Below are 23,701 nucleotides of genomic sequence, written 5' to 3'. Positions count from 1 at the left end.
ATACAGTACTGAATTTCTGCACGTATTAGCAGTGCAGAAGACTGGGAGGAGAAGTGGCAGTTTGCATGAGGAAGGGAAAAAATTGTACATCCCAAATGGTGTAAACACTGTGATCCCTAGAGCTCCACTCAGCAGCAGGCTCTAAAGAGACCACCTGGGTTTCAGCTTTAGGAACGTGGTCTGAAAAACATGGATTTGGCTACGGAGTTTTACCACTTGAATCTCTTAAGTATCCCCGCATGCATCATGCAGAGAGCAGAAAAATTTCGGAACTTTTTTCCTAAAAATCCTGCCTCTGTGATTGTTGAAGTGCTTACAAGCAGTTTCTTTCACTCATGACAAAGAGGACTGTTTTGCAGCTCTGCTGGGAGATGCATTCTGAAGAAAACTCTGTTGATCAACACTCGGCAAATATTTTATTCACTGAGAAATGCAGTTACACAGTGTAGCTACACATGACTGCAGGTTAAATTTAAAAGTTTATGGAATATCTGCTGTTCATACAAGAAGGAAGAGAGGCTGCTCTATATCATACTGCCTTGCCCTTTTCTAGGAGTCTTTTGAATATGATATTTAGTGAGGGAGTCCTGATTCACATTACTTCTCTATTGGGCTGGGAAATATTTTTCTTTTCAGCCCAAAACTGGCATATATGAATGCCATAAATATTGTCCTATGAGGCACTTTATAATGGTAGTTTCCCATATCTCCTGTGCAAGCTAAACATGTGGTGTAAAATACTTCAGTATTCTCTAGGGCATAATAACCTCACCTTCCAGGAAAATGCCTTGGAGGCCATCAGAAATATCTGTAGTAAAACAAGTTCTCTATATGGGTGATTGAGATACCTGCCTGAAAAATCGTTGAGCTGTAGCTGGGGCTGTTTTGAGGGGCAGGAAACAGTAATCAAAACTACAGCTATTAATTACAGAAGACAGATATTCCAAGCTTTAAAATTTTGTTTTTAAATTAAGCATAGCCATGAATGATTTTTGTCTTACTTTCTGCTAGCAAATTAGCACGAAGTTTGTGTAACCAAGTGATTGTTCAAAGTGCCAAAGGGGTGGTTCTCAAAGAGCTTCATCAAGAGCTGGTTGCTGAAAACCAGTCTGGTTTGGAAAGATGTGGAAAATTATATTGTCTGGGAAAAAAAAGTCAATCAATAGATCATCAAGAAATCTGAGCTTTTCTCAGCCTGTATTTTTCTCTTTTTTACTTTTAGTTATTACTGCATTTGGATATGTAGCATAGATGCAACTTTAAAAAATTACATTATTTATATGTTAATAAGAACTCAATTTGAATGAAACCTGCCTTTCAGCAGTATTATCAACATCCTTCAGGCTGTAGCCTCACTTTGGAGATTAAAAATGCCAACTTCTTCCTTCCTAAATGCAACCTTATCTTTCTGGCATCTCCTGGCTGATTCTGTAATACTGTGGTGACACACTATATCATTAGTATGACTTGTACAGGTCTGTGCAGAATCTGGACATCATTCAAAAAAAAAAAAAAGGAAAAAATGAACTAAAATATCTCTTTAGCCATTATGGTTTGGAAAGACAACTCTGTAGAAAGCTTTTCACATGTGACCTGTTGCATTTTTATTTAAGTGAATCTTAAGTAAAATGAAAAGTAGTTCTGGGGTCATTTGGTTATTCTCAGCTTGCTATCAACTCTCTCCACCAAAGATAGTGGTCTTAAATGTCGCTGTTTAATACTTTTTTTCTTTCTTTTTTGAGTATCTATTCTCCTGTTTGGACTCTCAGGGTAACAATGGGTCTGGTTCTCCCCCTGTTATCTGCCAAAGTCTCCAGTTGTCTCCCTGAGATTTTCTGTCTCCTACTTGCACATTGAATACTGAGATCTGTGGCAGATGCAAAATGAAGACAATGGGAGCAGTGTGAAATGTGTATTTGCCTGCCCACATGTTAAGAGGAGTTTCACCTTTGTGTTGCAAATTTCGCATTAGCAAGAAATTTCAGTTTTCTGATTATTGTTGTATGATCTTCCTATCAAAGAATTTGTTAAATACATAACAGCATAAATAACTCCTGCAATTTTTTTCCCTTTGTGGTGTTGTTTTATGTTCTCCCAATGCTAGAAATTATTCTTAGTATCGGAGACATAGATGGAATAGAATGTGTCTGGTTTTGGAAGAACTTAGGAGCTCTCACCTTCCAGTGGTTTGGTAAATGCTACCTTCCAGTTTAGAGCGAGGACTTTTTTTTTTTTTATTTTATTTTATTTTATTTTATTTTATTTTATTTTATTTTATTTTATTTTATTTTATTTTATTTGTTTTAAAAGGGTTATTTGAGTAGTCTTGAGAGAACTTTGCATCCTAAAGCAGCCATGAGGTGCAGAAGAACTGATAAGGAAATTCTCTTTAAAAATGTGTGTACAAGGATAAAGGAACAAAGAGGAAGGGAGCACTTCTGTGATTAGAGAAGATGAGACTTGGAAGGGTAATTGAAAGGACAGAGTGAATTGGTGTCCTTCAGTTAAGAGCAGGAATGTCAGATAACAAGAATTTCTCATTTGAATGAAATTTCTTAATTTTTCCACAACTTTCTATCAGATAAGGATTTTAACAGAGAAGACAAATCAGCCATGAAGATGTGTTTTCACCCTGCTTGGGTAGATGAAAATAGACTTTTAAAGAATTGAATGTATTTTGACCTGTTGCATTGCTGGAATGTAGCTGAGGCACAGTGTCCTTTCAATAGTAATACAGACTGCAGCCTTACTCTGTAGCTACCAAAATTTTGCTGGAAGTATGCAGCTCTGTATTGACTTCCAAAATAAAAAGGTTTTTATAGAAGGTAACAAAATAGCTCAACTGTCCAAAAGCCAAAAAGGCTGCACTGAAGTCTCACCTCAGGTAAGTTGCATGCTGTACAACTTCATCCTCCATCATCTGAAATTATATAGCTACAGTATCATTTGACATTTTTTACCTTGGATAGAAAAATGAAGCTTATTCCAATAAGGTAAGAGACTGGACAGGGACAACTCTGTCTTCCTGGGCATATTTGAAAGTGGGATTTTCTGTCTAGGATGTTTCCCTCATTAAGGTGAAAGACTATTTTCTTTGGAAAAAGTTCTCTCTGTCACACTCATCCTTTGGATAATTACAAGCAAGTCGATTTATAGACATAAATCTGCCAAGTGGTGTTGATTGTACTTTCCTTCCTTCCACTGGCTTGCTTGTTTCTAGGACACAAGAAGTCTCCTATGGATGGAGGCACTACCTTGTGGTGCTGACACCATCAGTGAACATCCTGAAGCTGCTTCACTGCAGCTGTGAAAAGATTGGTTCTTTCTAGCCCTGATAAGGTCACAGTGAGCATTGGCCTGTCTCCAATAACCGAAAAGGAAATGGCACTGCATCCCAACTCATTTTTGCTGCTATTAAATTATATGATGAATGATCTTTCATGTATTTGAGGGAGGGTCCAACTTAGTTGCTAAAATTGCACTAAGTCAGGCAGTCCCTGACATTCTAGCTAAATGGGAAGGGCTGTGAGGTACCTGACAGGAGGTTGTGACAAGGTCAGGGTCAGTCTCTTTTCCCAAGTAACAGGTGATAGGATGAACAGAAATGGCCTCAAGTTGCACCAGGGGAGCTTTAGATGGAATATTACAAAATATTTCTTCACTGAAGGGGCTGTCAAGCACTGGAAGAGGCTGCCCAGGGAAGTGGTTGAGTCATCATCCCTGTAATGTGAAGATGTGACACTGAGAGTCATGGATTAGTGGTGGTCTTGGCAGTCTAGGTTGGTGGTTGAACTTGATGATCTTAAATGTATTTCCAACCTAAAATATTCAATGTTTCTGTGAATTAATTGCAGAACATGGGGTCTGGGCTTTTGGCTTTATTTGCTGAGTGGTGTCACACTGGAGGGCCTTTGTGCTTTGGAGATGCTGTTTGCTGACTGGCAGAGATGAGATAACATGCCACACAGCTGCTGCCCTCTGCTCACTGTTTTTGGAAGAGAGGGATTTAAATATACATTCTAGCCCAGTGTCACAACAAGGCTGAAACACAGATTTCATTTCACATAGCCTCTGTTTCAGTTTATTTAATTTTTTCCTAATTCATCTTTGCATAGCTGTCCCAATGCCCTGATGTTTGTCACTTGAAGCAAAGAGACAATTTCTCTGAAAAAAAAGGTATAAATAGAGTCCCTTGGGAAGATTAATAGAGAGCATTGGGGAGAGGCTCTGTGCTTTCAGGTTAGATAGTTTTCTGACTGTACTGCATATTTGGGAATGTCATCTGAAGGGACAAACAGCAAAGAAGGCAGAGTCATATTGAATAAATGAAATAAAATGGGTTATTTTCTTTATGGGCATGGCCTTATTTCCCAGAGCCGGATTTGAAGATTAAAAAAAAAAAAAAACAAAAATTCTCCAACCTGACAGTCATCTCAGGCAAATCAAAACTCAAATATTTGCCAAAATTTGTTTACTTTTGAGGAAAGGTAGTTACAAAGATAAGGGGGTTCTGCTGAGTCTGGCAGCTTTCCTTTAGCAGCATGCTGAGCCACTGGGAGTTTCACAGTGTTCCTGCTGCTCTCCTCTGCTTGAGGGAGTCTGGCTACCCTGCTCAGAACCTGGAACCATGGAGGCATGAGATGCAGGAAAATAGAGCAAGCTGCAGCTGATGCTGGCTAATAAAATTATCCCCTCTTCACATAATCATTTTTATTATGGGTTTCTCAGTGTTCTTTTAAGGGAGGCAAGTGCTATTATCCCTGTTCCATGGATGCAGAAGTGAGGATAGTGACAGATGCTGTGATTTGCCTACTGCCATTGAGCTGAAAATGTCTTCATTGGGGCAGAGCGAGAAAATGAAAATAAAAATACAGTGGAGGCATCTGTTTGGCTTGTACAGTACAGCTGTTCATTATGCAAATCATGTCACAGCTTAAACAGCTCTCAAACCATGATTTATTCACAATGCTGGTGTGACCACTGGGACTGTGGTGACATCAAAGCATATCTGCACATGGTTTGTGTCCTCACAGTATCAGTAATAATCTTTGGCTCTAGACCAAGTTACAAAAATTGCTCCTTGATTGCTCCTTTTTTTTCCCCTTCCTGACTGTGATACCCACAGGGCATTGTTACAACTGCAATGGATGGGAAAATGGGGCTTCATAAGCTTGCTCTGTTTCAATAAATGAATTTATATGAGTAAAGAAAACTTTCTTTTGGATAGACAAGGAGAGTGAGAGACTCTTTTCTACATTCTGTTCAGCAAGTTAATGGGAATATGCCCCTCCTTTTTCTAACATTTTTCAGAAGGTACCCAAATTAATCTCTAGTCGATGAAAACACATTAGGTAGTCAACGAGGTGTCAGCAATATTCTTTATATCAGAAGGCTCTCTGTAATAGTATTTATTTGCCCTTTTCTGGTCTTGTAGTGTCATGGTAGTGGAGTAGTTGAGATCTGGTCACTTATCAGAGCTTGAAAAACCGTGAAGAAATTCTTTGCATTTTAACAGTCTTAGCCAACCAGAAGATCATTAGGAAGAGCAAAACCACTGGTAGTTTGAGGTGTGAAAAGAGGCAGAAAGAATAACTACTAAGAGCCTGTTTTCCTTCTGGTATCATCAAGCAATTACATCTTTTGCACCTTGGGAGAGCAGAGTTGAAAAGGAATAGAGGGAGAATTTACAAGTCGCTGTGGTATTCCTGACCACAGCATGAGGAGAGAAACTGATGCAGAGGATGCACAGGAGAGTTCAGTCAGAAACTTGGCCTCTCTGTAACTGAAACAAAAACCTTTGGAGGGAATGGAGGTCCTGTGGCCTTCCTGGTGAGCAGGTCCAGGAGTGTCTAATCTATAGTCCTGGAGAAATGAAAGTCTAAGAAACCCACTGTGATTTTGTCAGTACTGAGACGGCAGCCGTGATTGTTGTGGGAAGGGCGGGGAGGGGAAAAAATTGCAGTAACAAGGGCTTAAAATGTCTTTTTCAGTTAAGATTTGGAAATATAGTAGAATGAACTGAAATATGAGTCAGTTTGAGTTTTTGTTTTGTTTCTCCAGCCTCGCAGCTGGAGCAGTAGGAGTGGAAGGTTAATAGAAGAGGAAGTTGCAGAACTGTATTAGTTATCAATTCAGAGTTGCTCAGACCCACAGAGAGCAAAAGAGAGAAAGAAAATGTGTGGGTTGTGGATGAGAACAAAATAAGAGCTCAGGGAATGAGAGGAAACTGATTTCAACAGCAATGTCCATTTCAAAAATCTCATTTCTAAGACAATTTTTGAAGTCCAGGGCTAAGAAAATGATCTCTGTACACTCGCTGTGGATCAGCAGAAAAAATAGCAACCATCCCTTTTGCATTAAAGGAATGTAATGTTTTTTTTCAAAGCACAGCATGTTTTTTCATCCCTTTATAGACATGGCTGGTTTAACATCAGTTTATGATCATAAACTGATACTGAATGGGGGTTTTTTTGTTGTTGTTAATTGGGTATTTTCTCTGTTATTACTGTTCAGAAATATTAGATGTGTTCCCTAGGCTTTCTGAAAAATAAAATCACTTTTTAAAAATCTCATGTTGGAGGTCTGGAAAAGAGAGAAGCCTAACATTTTTAATCCCCTTGGAAGTTTTGACCATTTCCACTCCAGATTTTTAATTCTTTGGCCTTTCAATCTAGATGCTGCCTGTTGTGTTTGTTTAGCACTATGTTTCCACTTATTACACTTTTCCTTTGAGGAAGAAACTATTTGCTACCATTATGTCTTGTTCACAACTGTACTGCATGAGTGCTAAATTTTGACCCCTGAAAATGACACCTTTTATAGGTGATTCATTATTCTTTGATCGGCTAAAAGAAGCAGTAGGGTCCTCTGTATAGCTTGTGTAAAATTATTTACACATTTATAATTTGTTTAATTTTTTTAATGGAAGGGAATGCAGTTGTATAGTAGTGAGCTTCTAAAAACACACATAAATTTGTTTTAATTCATAAGAATGCTTTCAAAGATTTACTATCCTGTGGAAACTGATGCTCTCCCATGGAACATTTTGGAAAAATGAAAGAAATGTTCCATCTGTATTTGTTTGTACTGTCCATTTTCTTGAGTCTTGCACCAGTCTAAATGATGCTTAACATTTAAAGGCAGAACTCATGTACATAGGGGTGTCTGTTATCAACTTGAACTATTCACTTGTGTCTGGGGAACTAGAAATATAAAATATCCACAGTGTGTGTATTTGCCTTAGCCTGATGTGAGAGACAAATATGCAATCAGCTAAGCAAATATCAAAGACTAGGGGAACTGTTATCCACAGATGAACTAATTACTTTAGTTTACCTGAACAAAACTAGATGGGATGTGTTAATAGGTCCTTGTTTTTTTTTTTTTTTTTTTTTTTGTTTGCATGTTACTAATTTTCTTCAGGCATGTAACTCTAGGTTCCCTACTTCTTTTTATGGCATTGGCATAGTTCCCTGGCCTCATTGCTCGTTTTTCTGGCCCTTAATAATGTCCATGTTGAAAAGAGGACATAGAATTGGTTACATGCTGAAAAATGTTGTCCCTGAGTTTCACACTGCAATTTTTGAAATGAAGTGTTTGACTTGGGCTTATCAGAAGGGTCATGCTATGATTTTTTTTTTCCTTTTTAGGTAACTGTTTAATTCTTGTTTGTTCTTATGGTACTCTGTGCTGTAGCTGAGCATAAATGCTAGTTTAAAAAATACAGAAAGTTTGCCAAATATAATTTCAGCCTTCTAGAGCTTTCTCACATCTCCCTGGCTGATCTGTAGCCACAAACAGATATTTACACTCAATTTTATGTTCAAATTTGCCACTGTACTGCAGAATAAATTGCTGCTTACCCAACTCTTTCCAGCACTGGCTCACCTTGAAGCAATTGCCTCTTCCCTGCCAGCTGCTGCTTGCCAGCTTTTCCCCTCCTGGGTGGAGGGAGAGCATTGCTGGAGCTGCTTCCATGTGTGATGGTCTCTCTCTCAACCCCTAGCTGGAAGCAAGGTAGAGGAAGGAAAGAAGAAGAAGAGCTGAAAAGTGGCTGCTAGTTGAATTTCTCTAATTAATTCTCTTACCATTTTCCCAGGCAGGATGACCAGTCAGCTGCACTGGGTTGTGTGTTTTGAAATGGGGACCTGGAGGCTGTTGTTGGGTGCTGGCTCTGCTCCAGAGCTGAAGCGCAGGGAGCTTATTTTCAGTTTCCTGCATGGCTTTGAACTGTCTTGTTAGCGCACAGGTTCAGAGTACTGGCACCCAGTGTTTGGAGTTAGCGATGGAGCTGCCAAATTTTCATTGCTATGGACCAAGAGGAAACCAAGCCCTCTCAGAAAAGTCACAGAAGTATGAGAAATGAGCACACAGGTTTTGCTTTGGGCAGAAGTGCAGGGGCTGAATTAAGATGGGGGAGTGTTTGATACACTGACCAACCCATTCACCCCTACCTACCCAAGTGTAAAATATAATTTCATTAATTACTTCGTCAAAAGAAGAAAACTCAGTGTTTCATCATTTTCATAGTAGGTTTTCTTTGACAAAATCATTCTGAAAGATCACCATTGTTATAAATGAGATTAAGACGTGTTTTATTTTAGCCAGAGAGAGACCATTTGGCTGAACAGTCAATTATTATAATTTAAGATTCTTTCTTTCTTTAAATCTTGGCTCAGTCTTGGACTTGGATCACTAAGGCTATAGTAATAGTTTGAAATGAACACAGCATTTCTTTGGTCCATGCAGGTGTGATAAAATGATGAAGACTCAAGATTTTGAGCTCTGAGAAGAGTTTGGTGAGCTTTACCCTTACAAAAAGTATACAGAGAAATGTATGTGATGCTGTGTCTGCTTTTCATATTCAGGGAAGGAAAAATAAGGTAAATAAAGATTTTGCATTGGATAAAGGAATTACACTACAATGGCAGGGTAGACAAGGCAAAGAACTAAATTAGATTATAAACCACAGTAGAAAGCAGTTAAGGAGAAGTTGGAAACTGAAATACATTTGGGTGAGAACAGAGAGAAATATCAGGTGTGGGTGGCCTGGGAAATTAGTTGGAGAAGCTGGAAAGAGGTGTAATAGTTGCAAATGAAAATTATTGGGTTAGCCCCCACACACTCTGTAGTGGTAGTCATGACTGGTTAACAGAACTTGAAGGTCCAGAAAAGGTTCCAAAAATAGAGAAACCACAGCAAAGGAAATATAGCTGGAAATTAATGATATACACTAAATAAATTATTAAAAGCAAGCTATTGGTATACTTGTTTTGTTCAGCCTGGAGAAGAAACTGAGGGGAGACCTCACTGTGGTCTTCCATGAGGGGCAGTGGAGGGGCAGGTACTGAGACAAGATACCTCATGTGTCTTCCCTCTCATGATCAGGGACAGGACTCGACAAAACAGCCTCAAGTTGGTTGGAAGAGGTTTAGGTTGGATAATCAGGATGAAGTTTTTCCCTCAGAGGGTGGTTGGACACTGAGCAGGCTCCCAGGGAAGAGGTGTCAGCACCAAACCTGACAGAGCTCAGGAAGTGTTTGGAGGATGTTCTTGGGCACACGGTGTCGTTCTTGGGTGTGCTGTGCAGGGCCGGGTGAATTTGATGGTCCTGATGGGCCTTCCCAACTCAGCACACTCTGTGATTCTGTGACACATAAGGCAGTCACGTGAATCTTATCTTGGAGGAGTATGGGAAAACATCTACTAATTTTGTGTCTCCCAAAGCTGGGTGTGGATAACTAGTTAGAAGCCCTTGTGTGATTATGCAGAGGTGAAATAGAAGGAGATCTTTCATAACAGAAAGATCTATCTTTCAAAATTTAAATTAGAAGGTAAAAAGTGCTAATAGTAATAGGTGCTAAAATGCGTTGATGTGATTTCTTTACTACCTAATATAGAACTCTGTAACTCTGAGCTATTTTAGAATTTGATTCAATATGATCTTATAGCTAATCTTAAAGTTTATCCCTAAAAATAACCATTTTTATCAAGTATTAGCAAGCTGACTTGCTTTAAGTTGCATAGGAGCATGAATATAGATCTGATTAAAGTTTTAAATTTTAAAAGTTGGCTTTTGTGAATTTCAACACAGAGGTATGTTGGACTGATGCAAATTTTTTATAAAGGACTGATTAAAATTTATTTGTATCAAGCTAGAAATAAAATTGAAATTTGTTTCAAGAAAACAAATTTCAAATTTATTCTTGCTCTGCTTATTCAATTTCAGTTTTATTTCTGCTCTACAGCTTTTTATTGAAAAAAAGCTGTAGAGCAGAATTCCATATCTAAATGGGGATCAGCCCACTGGAGTGCTATTGTGAGCTTGCAGAAATTAAAAAAAATGGCAGTGATCATCCTATAAAGTAGTGTCTTGGAAGTCCAGACACAGAAGATTGCTGAGACTCACCAAAAACTAAGCTGGCTTAAATCTTGCAAGGGCAGCGAAGAACAAATCTAGCTTTTTAATTATATTTCCCTACTAGTGCAAATAAAGACAACAAAGGAAATGTGTATGAGTGTGAAGGAAGAGGGAGCGTGCTACAACAGTAAGATTATGGCTCATAAAGGTCTGGCTCCAGAAGCATGCTAGCTTTTGCCTCAGTTCTCCATATGGGGGATCAGGTGGGACATAGGGGCATGCAGTGGGTGGTGAATGAGATAAAGACCTGGAGAAGCAAAAGACTCTTCAAGTGAGATTCTTCAAGTGTTTCTGTGGTAAAACTCCCAAGAGCCAGCTGCTCTTAATTTCTCTTTTACAGAGAAAACTTGTGTTTCCATCTCTGACTACTATAAAAAATGGCATGTGATATTTCAGATTCATTAAGACCATCAAACCATGCATCAAATTTTATTTGCCGCTGTTGTACAACTGCAGTTTAGCAAATGAAATATTTACATTTAAGAAGAGGGAAAGAAGCAGATCCAGGTAGCTGCAGACATCTGCCCTCAATGGACTGCAAAGTAGAGCACATTTTGAATAGGAGAATAATTTAAGAACTGGAATTAAATATTAAGTTTCATTAAACACAGCATGTGTTTACTGAAAGGAGATTGATATCCCAAACTAGCTTATTTAAAAACTGATTTTGTAGATGTGACTAATCCGGCACTAATCAAACTGTAATTTATTAAAGTATTTGTTGTGGGACTTGATGAGAAATTATTCATTCAAGCAGGGAAAAAGAAGGATTAATGCAAAAGTTAGTTCTAAAGTGGACAGGGAGTTTAAAGAGGACTCAAATTGAACAGTGTTTTGAAGAAAAATAATGGGTTGCAGGAACTTCTTAAGTCTGCACCTGGGATGCATTTTTATTTGTGGTCATGGGATGAAAATAATAGTGTGTGAAGCTGGGAGTCATAGCTCAAAACATTGTTTACTGCAAAAGAGGAACCATATCTTTTTTATATAGTTATATTAAGCCAAAGATTTATTGTTAGCATAATTTAAATCTTAATGGTTTAATCCAAGGATTGTTATTAGTGTGGATGTAATTATTGCAGAAAAAGATTATATCTATGCAGGTGTTATAATAATGTTAACAACAATGCCACCACCAGTTAAATTGTTATAAATACACTTAGATTCAACTGCTTTTCCTGATGTTATGCTGACCCTTCCCCAGCTCTTCTTAGCCCTCAGGCTGGTGATTTCATTGTGTGGGTGGTAGAGATTGTTATGGTGACCTGCTATCCTCTGGGGTCCTTGTCCAGGAGGATGTTCATGTTGCTGGTTTCTTTTTCCTTGCTCTAGGATCAACGTGGGGTTGAGGTTTTTTTTAATGTTTGCTCGCATGCTTTGATACCTTTCTCTGTCTTCATTGGTCTGCAGTCTTGTTATATCCAAACTTCCTAGAGATTGCACCTTTTAGGTATATTGGAAACTATTTCTGCTTTCTCTTTCTTACCCCTATATCTTTTATATATTTTTTAGGAAAAAAAAATTTTCACCAAAATAATAATAAAGTACTGGAATGCTCTTCCCAGGCAAGTGGTAGAATCACCATCTCTGGATGTGTTTAAAAAAAGACTGGACATGGCACTTGGTGCTATAGTCTAGTTGAGGTGTTAGGGTATAGGTTGCACTCTTAGAGGTCTCTTCCAACCTCATTATTCTGTGATTCTGTGATTCTGTGTGATACCCAGTTTTTCCCAGGTCCATGTTTGAATTTCTTTATCTGACCTTGGGACAGATGTTTATAGCAAGTGTTTGTGTCTCTGTTGATAAGCTGGTGCCCCATCTCATATCTTCCATGTCTGCATTCCTCTGCACTGTATCCTGTATCTCCACTTCTCAAGGCCTTTGCTAACATACCAGCCCTGCATTTCTTTATGAGATACTATCATAATAGAGTCACAAAACCTGTGTGGCTCCATACAATGACAGAGAAAAGCAAATCAAATCAGCCACAGCTGGTTGGTCAATTGGAAGAAATGCTGTTGCAGCTAAATCAAACGTGACAAAGCTGTGGACAGGCCAAGGAATGCTCAGAAAGGGCAAATCCCATCAAGCCTTGGTCCAGAGCCCTGGCAAACTCACTCCAAAGCCCATGGCCCATCATTAGCAATGGAAATACCTTCAGTCTTGCTATAGATGCAGCTTAACAATATCATCAACACAGCTGGTGTTTGGAACGTTATACTGGAAAAGCTGGAGGATATGGACAGGTTGTTATAATAAAGTAAGAAGACCTGATTGTTCAGAGTAGTAGATTGCATTCATATGGATTAATAATGAAATATTTTCATCTATAATCTGAGACCTTGCCAGTTTCTTTGGAAAGAACAGATGAAGGGAAGGATTTGTGCATAAAAGTTACTAACAGCAAAAAAAGCCACCTGTAAAAGGCGTATGTGATCCTGGGAAGTGTTGCATATGCCAGCTTCAGTCAGGCTAGGAAAAATAAACTTTTGCTCACCAATAGAGCTTCATCCAAAGCTGTCTGCTTTGTTCTGAATGCTTGTGTTCAGGAAAGACTTGTTCGGATTCAGGAGTACCTGGGTGTGAGTTAATTGTCTAAGTGCAGATTGAGTCACTCTGGCAAGCTTGACTGGCTCTAGCAGAGATCCAGAGGTCTAAGAAGAACAGCATGGAAATGCCTGTGCTGCCTTGGGTTGCCCACTTCAGTGGGTTTGTAAAATCAGGCTGGGGCTAGTGTGGGATTTAGAGTGGGAGGCTCAAGCTCTGCTCAAAAAGTCCCTTAAACTGCAGCCATGGAGTGATTTCTGCCTGATTCTGAGGCTCAACATGTAATTGAAACCATGGATGGATGGATGGTTGATTAAGCCATTAATTCTCTGATTGCCTGCCATTTTAAAATTTTCCTTTCATTTTTTACTCCCAAGCAGAGATTGACTGTGAAATCAACTGTAAGCCTGAAGTAATTCCTATGCCTTACTGCTGCTGCAAGAAGCTGCTTGCTATGGTGTCTCTCAACTGGTCTTCAAATCTCCCTTCATTTTACACTTCATGCTTTTTTAACACTCTCTGGTTTAGTGTTTAACTCTCATTAACCACTTCTCTGTTCTCTCTTTCCTGTTTTGGTGCTCTTTATGTGATTGCTCACTCTCTTTTCTTCGTGTTGTTCCAACTTCCCATTTAAACTGTTGTAAATCTCTTTCTTTCTCTCTACCTTTTCTCTCTTCTGAAGTTTCCTGTAGCAGCCCACGCTTCAAAAATCTCCTTTCTTTCACTTTTATCTTTGTCTTTCTGTGGTTGTAAATACCCCTGCCATTTGTTTAAGTGTTGCTACCTTGCTCTGTTTAGGGGCTGTCATATGGGATTTTGAGATGCTTTCCTCTCATGCACATGATTTACTTGTTACCCTTGGTGTAGCCAGAAGGCTCATTACAAAAATCAAAATATCCAGGAGGAGTCCATTTTATCTATAGTGGGACTTTATATCATTTATTTTTTTTTATATCATTGCTGTTACCAGTTCTGGCAGTTCTTTAAATCAATGGTTGAACAGAAAACATTATCAAAGAATCTAATAAAAAGGAAGAACTGTCGCCTTTGAATTTTGAAAAAGTAAACCAAAAAAGACAGAGTTATTGTCAGTAGAATATATTGTTTGCAGAAACAAGTCTGGTCTGGTGAGTTTTTATCCTAATCTATCTTTTAACTGCCAACTAAAATATTTGCAAGAAAAACTGAACATTGGACTCTCATACTTGCTGGTAGATGGCATTTTCTAGCCTTTTGGGAAAAAAACCCTACTATTTTGTGAGTACTACATATGGGCTGCTTGTAATTTTGTGAGAGCACCCACCTTTGCTGTTTACAATTGCAAAACAGTTAAATGGTTTTCTGTTGTTGTACTGGTTACATCATATTCAAGTGTTGGTGTGGTGTGAGGCAAAGTCTCCATTTGTACAACGTGGCTTTTCACTTGTGGGTAGAGGAAAGGCACTTCAGGAAGCAGCCTGGGTCTCTGCAGAGAGACAAAATATCTATATCTCTGCAGGTTTAGTGTTTGCATTAGACATTTGGCAAGTGTTTTGGCTGTAGGGGAGTCTTGAGTCTTAGGAAAACATGCTATATTAAGGCTCTGTGGGGTTTTGTTTATAGGGCTTCTGGAATGTTTCAGACTCCAAAAGCTAACTATTTTCCCCATCTGTTTTGCTGAAAAGAGTGTCAGTCTGATTTAAATTTGAGTCCCTTTCAACTTAATATGAGGCAGCTTCCCTAGTAACAATCGTCCAAGACTCCCAGTGACTGGGGAGCCTCTGGGGTGTGTGTGACCACATCCCAGGTCCCTGGGATGGGCAGCAGGGATGTAGAGGCAGCCCCAAAACTGTGACCATCTCTTGTATTTGGTGGCATCCTGCAGAGTAAAACCACTAGTGCTGCCTTTGCTTCAGCTTCTGACACCCAGCAGACAGTGACTTGAGATATGAGAGTGTTTGTATCTCCTGCTATATGTGCTTCCATGAAATTAACTCTCTCCTTCAACAAAGGATTCTGGGAAGCTGACTGGAAGAGATGAACTGAGAAGACAAATTATAGTGAAAATGGGGTGTTAGGGGATGTGCAGTGTTACTGGAGGGGAAGCTCCCCCAAAAGAAAGGGACAAGGAACTGAGTGTGGAGTTTCATTTTTAAATTGTATGCAACTGTGTTTGAGTCATAGAATGGTTTGGATTGGAAGGGACCTTGAAGATCATTTAATTCCAACCCCCTGCCATGGGTAGGGACACCTTTTTACCAGATCACTTGCTCAGCAGTCCATCCAGCTTAGCCTTGAACACTTCCAGGGATAAGGCTTTCACAACTTCCTTGGGTAACCAGTTCCAGTGCCTCACCATGGTCACAGTAAAGATTTTTTTTTCCTAATATCAAATCTAACCTTACTCTCAATTTGAATTAATTCCTCTTTGTTCTGTCACTACAAGCTCCTCTCTTCATCTTTCTCAGGAGCTCTCTTTAGGTCCTGGAAGGCTGCAATTAGGTCACCCCAAGCCTTTTCTTTTTCAGGCTGCACAAACACAATTCTCTCAGCCTTTCCTCATGATAGAGGTGCTCATTTGATTATGGAAAAGCAATTTGAAGTAAGCTGAGCTAAAAGGCAGGTTGCATATTTAGTTTTTAATTGCTTTTTTAATGTATTTATTTATGTATCTATTTCATTTATTTTATTACTTTTCTGTGAAACATGAGAGGCTCTGAGTAGAAACATGCAGCAGAAGAAAAGGAAAAACAAACCCAAGCTCTCTGGCAACTCACGTGCTCTACTCTGGGCTCTTAGTTTGCTGGAAACAATGGTGGTGCTTTCTTCTTCTTCTTCATGGGAAATGATACTTTCTTTTGAAGTAAATGAAACTGGTCCTAATGACAGCTCTTTCAGACATTTGAATGCCAGGCCTCTTGCAGTCTTCAAATGAACTTTATTTCAACACAGCTATTAAGTTGTCTCATCTGACTTCTCAAATGATATTAAAGCCAGAAACTTAAAAGTCTTCATGTTTGAGATTCCTCTCCTGTTTTCCATGTCAGTTATAATTATGTTGCATTTGACCAAGAGGTTGCCAGCAGAGAATACTGAGGAGTGCCAAATTAAATTTCAAATACATTTTGTTCTTTGTTCGTGTTGAGAAATATTTCTCCTCCACAGCTGCTGTGCTCAGCAGAATGAGATCAGCCTGCCATTAAACTCTCTGTAAATATCAGTCTAGCTGAGTTTTAAAGACTGTCTTAGTGGCACTGTTACCCCTCCTCTGGAGGTTGGTGTAACATGAACATCATGGGTCCTGGTTTGAAGAAAAACAAAACAAAAATATTGGAGAAAACTTCCTTTCATCCAAGCAATCTCTAGTCCACTATCTTGGTACCTGGCTGCCTACTGGAGAGATGTCTCTAGGAAAGGGGAAGGTTTCTGATTTTTAACATATGTATTGAAGGCCCTGTGTTATGTTAAACAGCGCCAAAATGAGACAATGCAAATTATAGAAACGGGAAAGGGAAAGCTCAGAATGACTTTTGATGACTGGTTAATGACAGATGCTTCAATCCCAAGCAAATGTATTTAATACCTTTTTGTATTTGAATATTTGCTTCCCAAATCCAGATTTCGGGTTTATTAGCATGCTGTGGATAGCCTCTAGCAGTGTGTGCAAGTCCTATCTCTGTGCCTATTTTGCATTTCAAACAATTAGCTTAATTTATATTATGAAGAGACACTAATTGGAGGAGAAGGAAGAGGTATGTAGCGACATGCCAATGACAATTAAGATAATGCATCACGTATCACCTATATAAGTTTTTGTGAAAGAAGCTCTTTTCAGATGTTACCTAAGCCTAATAGAACTTCAACCCTTGCAAGGGGGACAGTAGAGTGTTCCCTACTTCATACGAATTGGTAAACTGAAAAATGAAGTGTATGTTCTGCTTATTTTTACACAGTCAGAGGTCAGAAAAGAAGAGAGGACTTCCAGACCTGTCAGGATTCTTGTTTCTCTAACAGGTTCCTAGAAGACAAGCAACAGTTACAGAACCTCCTGTGGCAAAACTCCTCCAATAACATCAGTGCTGTAGATCAAGGATTTGGTTACACAAGCTGGAAAATAGTTAAAAATCTCCGTATTCTCTCTGCAGTGGAGATAGTTGCCCATTATGGCAATAGCTAATTATCTGCTTGTATTTTGTGGTCCTGAAGCAGAGCTTCTCAAAAATGCTTTAGTTCGAGTCCCACTTTTTACAGTCTCACTAACCATTTTTTTTCCTCTCTGTCATTGATCTGCAGAATGCAACAGCAACAGCAGCAACGTCGAATGCTCACAGCTGCCCTCCTGGCATTCATTTTCCTTCTGGCAGCCGTGAGTACCACTGAGGCTGGCAAGAAAGAGAAACCAGGTAAGGTCCAGTCTGATTCAGAGTAAATCCCCAAGATAGGTTGCATGCGTGTGAGAATGTCAAATGCTTCTGGTTTTGTTATGAAATCAGGTCATTCGTTAGCCTTTTGACATCAGGGTAGGATTTTTGGCTGTGACATGCTGTTCTGTGTTAAATAGGGAAGCAGAAAGGGGTTTCCATGTCAAGTGGCAGCTTGACAGCCCTAGAGACTGGAGTCCGTGGTTTATCATGCAGTGGATAGTGCAAAGCAGCTTAAAATGTGCTCTGTGAATAGTTTCATGCTTGACTTAGGGGGAACCAAACAGGAGCGATGAAAGAGCAGTTATGTCACTTGCTCAGTGTTATATATGACAGTGCTACACTAATGCTGGGTGATGTGGAAATCCTCTGACAAAGAATTGTACTAACTCGCTGTTGCACAGACAGCCAGACATCCAGCAGTAGTTGCTTTCTGTCAGTGATGAACTCAGACCTCATTATAAGAGAAACTGGCCCAGAGTGGAAAATTCATATCTGTCAAACTCAGTTTTGACATTTTTTAAAAAACGTATTTTTCAGTATTTTTCTTAAGGTTTTATTATTTTCAGATAATAAATTACATAAATTTATTAATTACATACCAGATAATATGAACTGTGAGTCCATCAGAATTAGTGTTCCCAGTAAAAAAAAGGAACTTTTTAACCATTTTGGCTTTGTGGAAACATGAGAAAATGGAAGCATAAACATGCAAGATCTAGAAGAAAAAAAATTTTATATATTTACAGTTACTTGTGATGATTTAGGGACCTAAGTAATTATTTTTGTGAATCCTTGGGTTTGATAACATTGCTGTCTTTTCTCATAGGACTTTTGTTTAAGGATCTAAATAAAATCATGATGCTTACGTTTTTCCTTGAGCAACGAACCCACCTGAATTAACAGCACTTTGAGTAAACTTCTCTCTGTAGCGCCTTTGCCTTTGAAGTATTCTGTTATAAAATGTGACGTGACAAATCAAAAATTTGCATCCCACAGCTGTTTCCTGGAGGTGCTCAAATCCTCTGATACACAATTTCAGCACATAGATTTCTCATTGTTTAGTGTATAGAGCTTCAGCTGGAACTGAGGATATTTGCATCCCGCCAGCTACTGGAGGCAGAGCTCTTTGAGTGAGATCCATGCTGCATGTTTTGGTCAGTGATCCCTGTGGGTTTTTGCATTTCTGAAGATGAGAATCCACTTGAGAATATCTGAATGGACTAGCAAACATGGCAGTGGGACTGAGTTTGAGTAATCATCCTGCTTTGGACTCAAAGGGACTGACCTGCCTCTGCAGAACTGTGAAGAGGATGTCAAACCTTTTGCTTTTAAGGCCATTGTGTAACAAATGTCTTCCTTACTCACCCTTCCAGGTGCTGTGACTTTGGTTAAGTTTAGGCAACTTCTCTGTATGCTTTGGGTACTGAGAACTTCTCTGGCTTGGTTTCTTGTCTTCATCCAGAGAAAAAGGCGAAGAAGTCTGACTGTGGGGAATGGCAGTGGAGTGTCTGCGTGCCCACCAGCGGTGACTGCGGCCTGGGGACACGCGAGGGCACCCGCACTGGAGCTGAGTGCAAACAAACCACCAAGACTCAGAAGTGTAAGATTCCCTGCAACTGGAAGAAGCAATTTGGAGGTCAGTATCGCCCTCTTAAGGGATTTACTTTGGTTTTTATTTTGAGTATGGAGCAGGAAGCCTGTTTTTCCTGCTTAGTTCTGCAGATGTCTTGGTGAGGGCGTTAGTCCTGCATTTCAGGTTCATCAGAGCTAGAACATGCAGGGCATCAGAAGGCAGCTTACTCAGAGTTCCTCTGCAGAGAGTCCCAAAACTTACTTATTACAAACTCTGTCTTGCTGCATGCTGGAATCTGCTCTCTGTAGTGTTCAGCCCTGTTCAGGGCAGCAGTGCAAGTTCACAGCTGTGAACCTCTGCGGTGGCTATCACAGATTTACAACCTGTGATGTGGAGCATGGGGGGCTGGCTGTCCATGTGTGCAGTGAAAGGAGGGACTGAAGACCAGTGTATTTTTATCATTCCAGACCAGTGTATTTCATTTTTACCATTCAGTTCAGAAGGTTTGTATGTACCAGTTTGGGAAGATAGGTCAGATCTGTCCTGGACAAGGTGTCTGTCCAAAACTCGAATTTGATTACTCTTGCAAACTTGGCTTTCCTTTCTAGTAAACAGCTTGCATGATTTTTAAATTATTGTGACCTTACCAACACAATCAGTGCTACACTTTTAGACTTGAGAAGTTTATGGGTGCACATACATTCTAGAAACAATTCAAGCTTTATTTGGTAACCTCTGGTGTCACACAAATGGAGAAACAACCATATGGAATGTAAATGACATTTCAAACGGCTGTTCTGCTGTTTCTGTGTTTTGTTGTTGTTGTTGTTGCTGTTCATACTCATAGCTGAATGGATTTCTCTTTATTTGCCAAAAAATGCAATATCCATGGGAAAGCAAGAGGATTAAATTTTAAAGCACTGGGGAGAGGGGGGAGACTGCAATTACCCCCACAAATAATCTTTAAAGTTTTCTTGGGATTCTTTTCTTCAGTTGCACATCTTTTTGTATGTAAACACCAGTTGCGTCTGGTAGCCTATTAGAGTCACAACATTTTTGTTTTCACGGTCAGTCCTTGTGTTTTAAGTTTTGCCCTTTTTTTCCTTGCTGCAGCGGAGTGCAAGTACCAGTTCCAGGCCTGGGGAGAATGTGACTTGAACACGGCCCTGAAGACTCGGACCGGGAACCTAAAGAGAGCCCTTCATAACGCTGACTGCCAGAAGACTGTCACAATCTCAAAGCCCTGTGGGAAGCTTACCAAACCCAAACCTCAAGGTAAATTCCATTTGCTGAAAGCTGCATGATAGCTCACTTATATCATTGGTTTGTGGTGTCCTGCATGCTTCAGTGGGAGCACAGTTGTACAGGATATTGCACTCTCATGGCCTTCCCTCAGCTCTGCACTGCTCCTGTCTGTCAGGGCTCAGGCAGGGAATATTCCTGAGCTGCACAGCCAAGGCTGTCTCACACTTGAAAAGTAAGCTGAAGATTAGAGCTCCCATTTTAACTTTAGACCACCTGTACTGTTATCAGTTTGCTTACACAGACTTCCAGAGTAAAGATTCTTTTTGTAACTCACTCATCGATGTTAACGGAATAATAATTATAGCATGAAAAAATATCCCTTGATAAGACATCTTTTATATAGGTTTTGTTTGGTATTGAATAATGACTAGTTGAAAAAAGGACTGCTTTCCTTCTGGACAAGTAACATTGAAAGGATATTCTTCTCACTGCATGCTGAAATATGAAAATATTGTGCACCCTTGGGGCTGTTTATTCTTTATTCAAACATAGCAGGAAGAACAGTACAGAATGTATATGTCATATTTAAATGTGACTGACAGTATAATTCCTGGTACACAGAAAGACATATGCCTTGCATTTGTGTTTCCAGGTGGCCCTTAGGAAAACTTATTTTCTTTCTAATCATTAAAACCTTTTAATGTACTCTTTTGTTGGAAGAGCAGGTGTTATGTGTATAGGATGATTTATAGTGGGAGCTAAAACTGTGAGATCTTGTTTGAGATACAAAAGTAATATGTTTTAAGTAGATTATAAAAGCTATGCTACCCTGACATTTGTTTACTTAAAACCAGCAGGGTTTGACACATTCCAGGCTCTGAATACTTGGATAGCAATACAAATAAATGTGATTAAGTGTGACAGGTGCACCTGGGACAAGCAATTTTCATACTGTGGGCTGTGGTGCACCAGTGATAGAGGAGTACCTGCAGGTGGCCTGCTCTGCTTGAGCAACCAGAGAAGTTGCAGGCAGTGTGTGTGTGTGTGTGTGTGTGTTTATGTGTGTTTATGTGTATCCATCCATCCATCCATCCATCCATCCATCCATCCATCCATCCATCCATCCATCCATCCATCCATCCATCCATCCATCCATCCATCCATCCATCCATCCATCCATCCATCCATGTGCCTGGTTTTACTTGCACACCATCCATGGAGTTATCAGCCAAGTCCAGAACCTGTGCAGACAGTGACAGGCTGTGGAGCAGCAAAGTTACAACTAGATTTTCAGATTTTCAGAGACCACCTGATCTGGTTGAGCTGGTGGCAATAAACATCATTTAGGGATTGAAGTGATTGGATGGGAATGCAGGAAGGGCTTTGAGGTGTGTGATTTTATTGTTTAGCACTTCGAGGGGCAGGATTTTTTTCCATGTTTTTGCTGTTTTCTTTATTTCACTAAGTTTCCATGCCTAAGTAGCCTTTGGGAGTTTACTGAATGAGGCTTCCTATTGTACTGCCAGAAGGCCTCTGCCCCTGGAGCCTCTGTCTTGTCCTGCTGCCACTGAGTCATATATCTATATCCTGTCAGTGGCTGTCAGAGCAGGGGGAGAGGGGGACAAAGCAGAGCATTGATGCAGCATTGTTTTGTGAGAGCACTGCTCTTGGGTGGTACAGGCTCATTTTCAAGTTAGAGTTTTAAAGGCAGAGCTTGAGAAATTGCTGGATTGGAGTCAACTTTAACTGATTCTAGAGTCTAGGAATGAGTTATAGCTGAGACTGAAAATTGGATTGGGACTGACTGCAGCAACCAGTTACGGGGTTTGACTTAATTACGAAACCCGGCTTTATTTGATTTGAAGGAATGCAAAAAGAGAAATGGGTACAAATGTGGGTTTTTAATCATAATAACTGTGGGCAGTTTCTGCTCTCCTGATCTGCATTAGAAATCTTCCTGCATGCCACCTGCTCACTCATCTGCTCTTGGCATTAGTAGGAGCAGCAGGCATGGGAGTCGCACACACACAGCCTGCCTGGGCTCACAGCTAAGTCCATATTGCAGATCTGTGGGTATAACTACACGGGAGCTACACTGGGCTGTGTGTTGGCACCAGGAGGAGGAACTAGAGGAAGAAATTAGGTCAAGCAGATTAGTACCGTGTGAGGAGTTTTGCCCCACTGAACTTTATTTCTGAGTTAAAAATCAGAGTGCTGGCATGTTGGCTGGAATGAGAGTATTTGTTTTCTTCCTGAGGTGAAGGAAATGACAGGTTGGAGGTAAGTCCAAACCCACAACTAAGATAAAGGAAAATATTTAAACTGCATTCAATCTGTAGCTAGAATACTAATGAATTTCTTTATTTGGAAATGGCAAGAACTGGATTATGGCCTGAGCACTTCAAATAGTCTAAAGTTACACGTTAGGCTCCTTTTTCACCCCTAACTTTGCATCAGTGCCTCAAGAGTGTAACAAAGAAAGCCCATGATGCATTATTTGGAAGCAGCAGGTCATTTTCTGAAGTGTGGAAGGTCTGTACTGGTATCCAGCTAGATCTGTGGGTGCTGATCAAGGACTGGCCATTCCTACTGAGATTGCCTGGCCGAGCAGGGCAGGGGCTTGCTGGCATTTGGGTGCTCTGGCAGCAGAGCAGTCAGCCAGTGGCTCAGCAGCTCAGCAATCTGTTTTACTGTGAATAGTCGCCTGTCTGACTGGTCTTTGCTTCGAGAGGTGCACCAGTGAATGCCTCTCTGACAGCAACAGGCTGAGAGCACCAAAGGCAGACAGAAAACATTGTACTGAAAAATACTGATATATTCAAAAAAAAGTGTTCTTTTCTTTATTTTCCTGACTAGCCCCTTTCCAGTGAGGTGATTTTTTTTTATTCTATTAGGTTGTATTTGTAACTTCTCTATTACATCCATTCTCCTTTTGATTTCATACTGTAAATGAGGTCAGTAAAAGCCCCTGTTTAGCTTCTCCAGTCAATGGTACTTTTATATATCTTCTTTTAATTTTTTGTCACTTGCCGTCTTTTAAAGCTTCTGACTTAAGTATTTCTTGGTGTAAGAATTTATCCACAATAAGAATACTCACTACTGGGCTTACCTAAATTCCTTCTATTATTGCAAAAGGGTTTTTGTTATGGAGAGACTGGAATGTAAACAGTATTCCAAGCATGTCCTCTACAGAGGACACCCACTTCATTGTTCATATTGTTCACCCACTTATTGTTCATTGTTCTTATTGTCCATTACACCCACTAAATTAGCTAAATAGCATTTTAATTTTGATCATTGCTTTCATGGGGAGTATCTGAGACCTTCAAAATTCTCCCTAATTAAAAAAAAATTGATTAATGTGATTATTTAAGAACCCCAGGAATTGTGTGGGTAAGAGAGGATATCTTTTCTAGGCCTGACCAATGAAGCGTTGTGCATCAAATTCCACCTGACACATTTCCTTCATGGGATGTGGTGTCTGAAGTTCCTCCTCATCTTCCCTGTGTGACA

At 39.8% G+C, this 23,701-nt stretch overlaps 1 protein-coding gene across 1 annotated transcript in view; it reads left to right on the top strand.

Annotated features, from left to right (window-relative positions):
• The window catches only part of PTN (pleiotrophin), a 78,279-nt gene that overhangs the window by 36,194 nt on the left and 18,384 nt on the right, over positions 1-23,701 (top strand). Inside the window, exons 2-4 of the mRNA XM_030960616.1 lie at positions 17,240-17,349; positions 18,833-19,006; positions 20,057-20,218. Coding sequence (XP_030816476.1) covers positions 17,241-17,349; positions 18,833-19,006; positions 20,057-20,218 — 445 coding nt within the window. The 5' untranslated portion in view covers position 17,240. The remainder of the gene's footprint in view (positions 1-17,239; positions 17,350-18,832; positions 19,007-20,056; positions 20,219-23,701) is intronic.

Source organism: Camarhynchus parvulus, chromosome 1A, assembly GCF_901933205.1.
Source record: "Camarhynchus parvulus chromosome 1A, STF_HiC, whole genome shotgun sequence".
In the NCBI taxonomy this organism is placed as follows: Eukaryota; Metazoa; Chordata; class Aves; order Passeriformes; family Thraupidae; genus Camarhynchus; species Camarhynchus parvulus.
The sequence above is the reverse complement of the archived record's forward strand: the minus strand, read 5'-3'. Positions and strand labels throughout refer to the sequence as shown.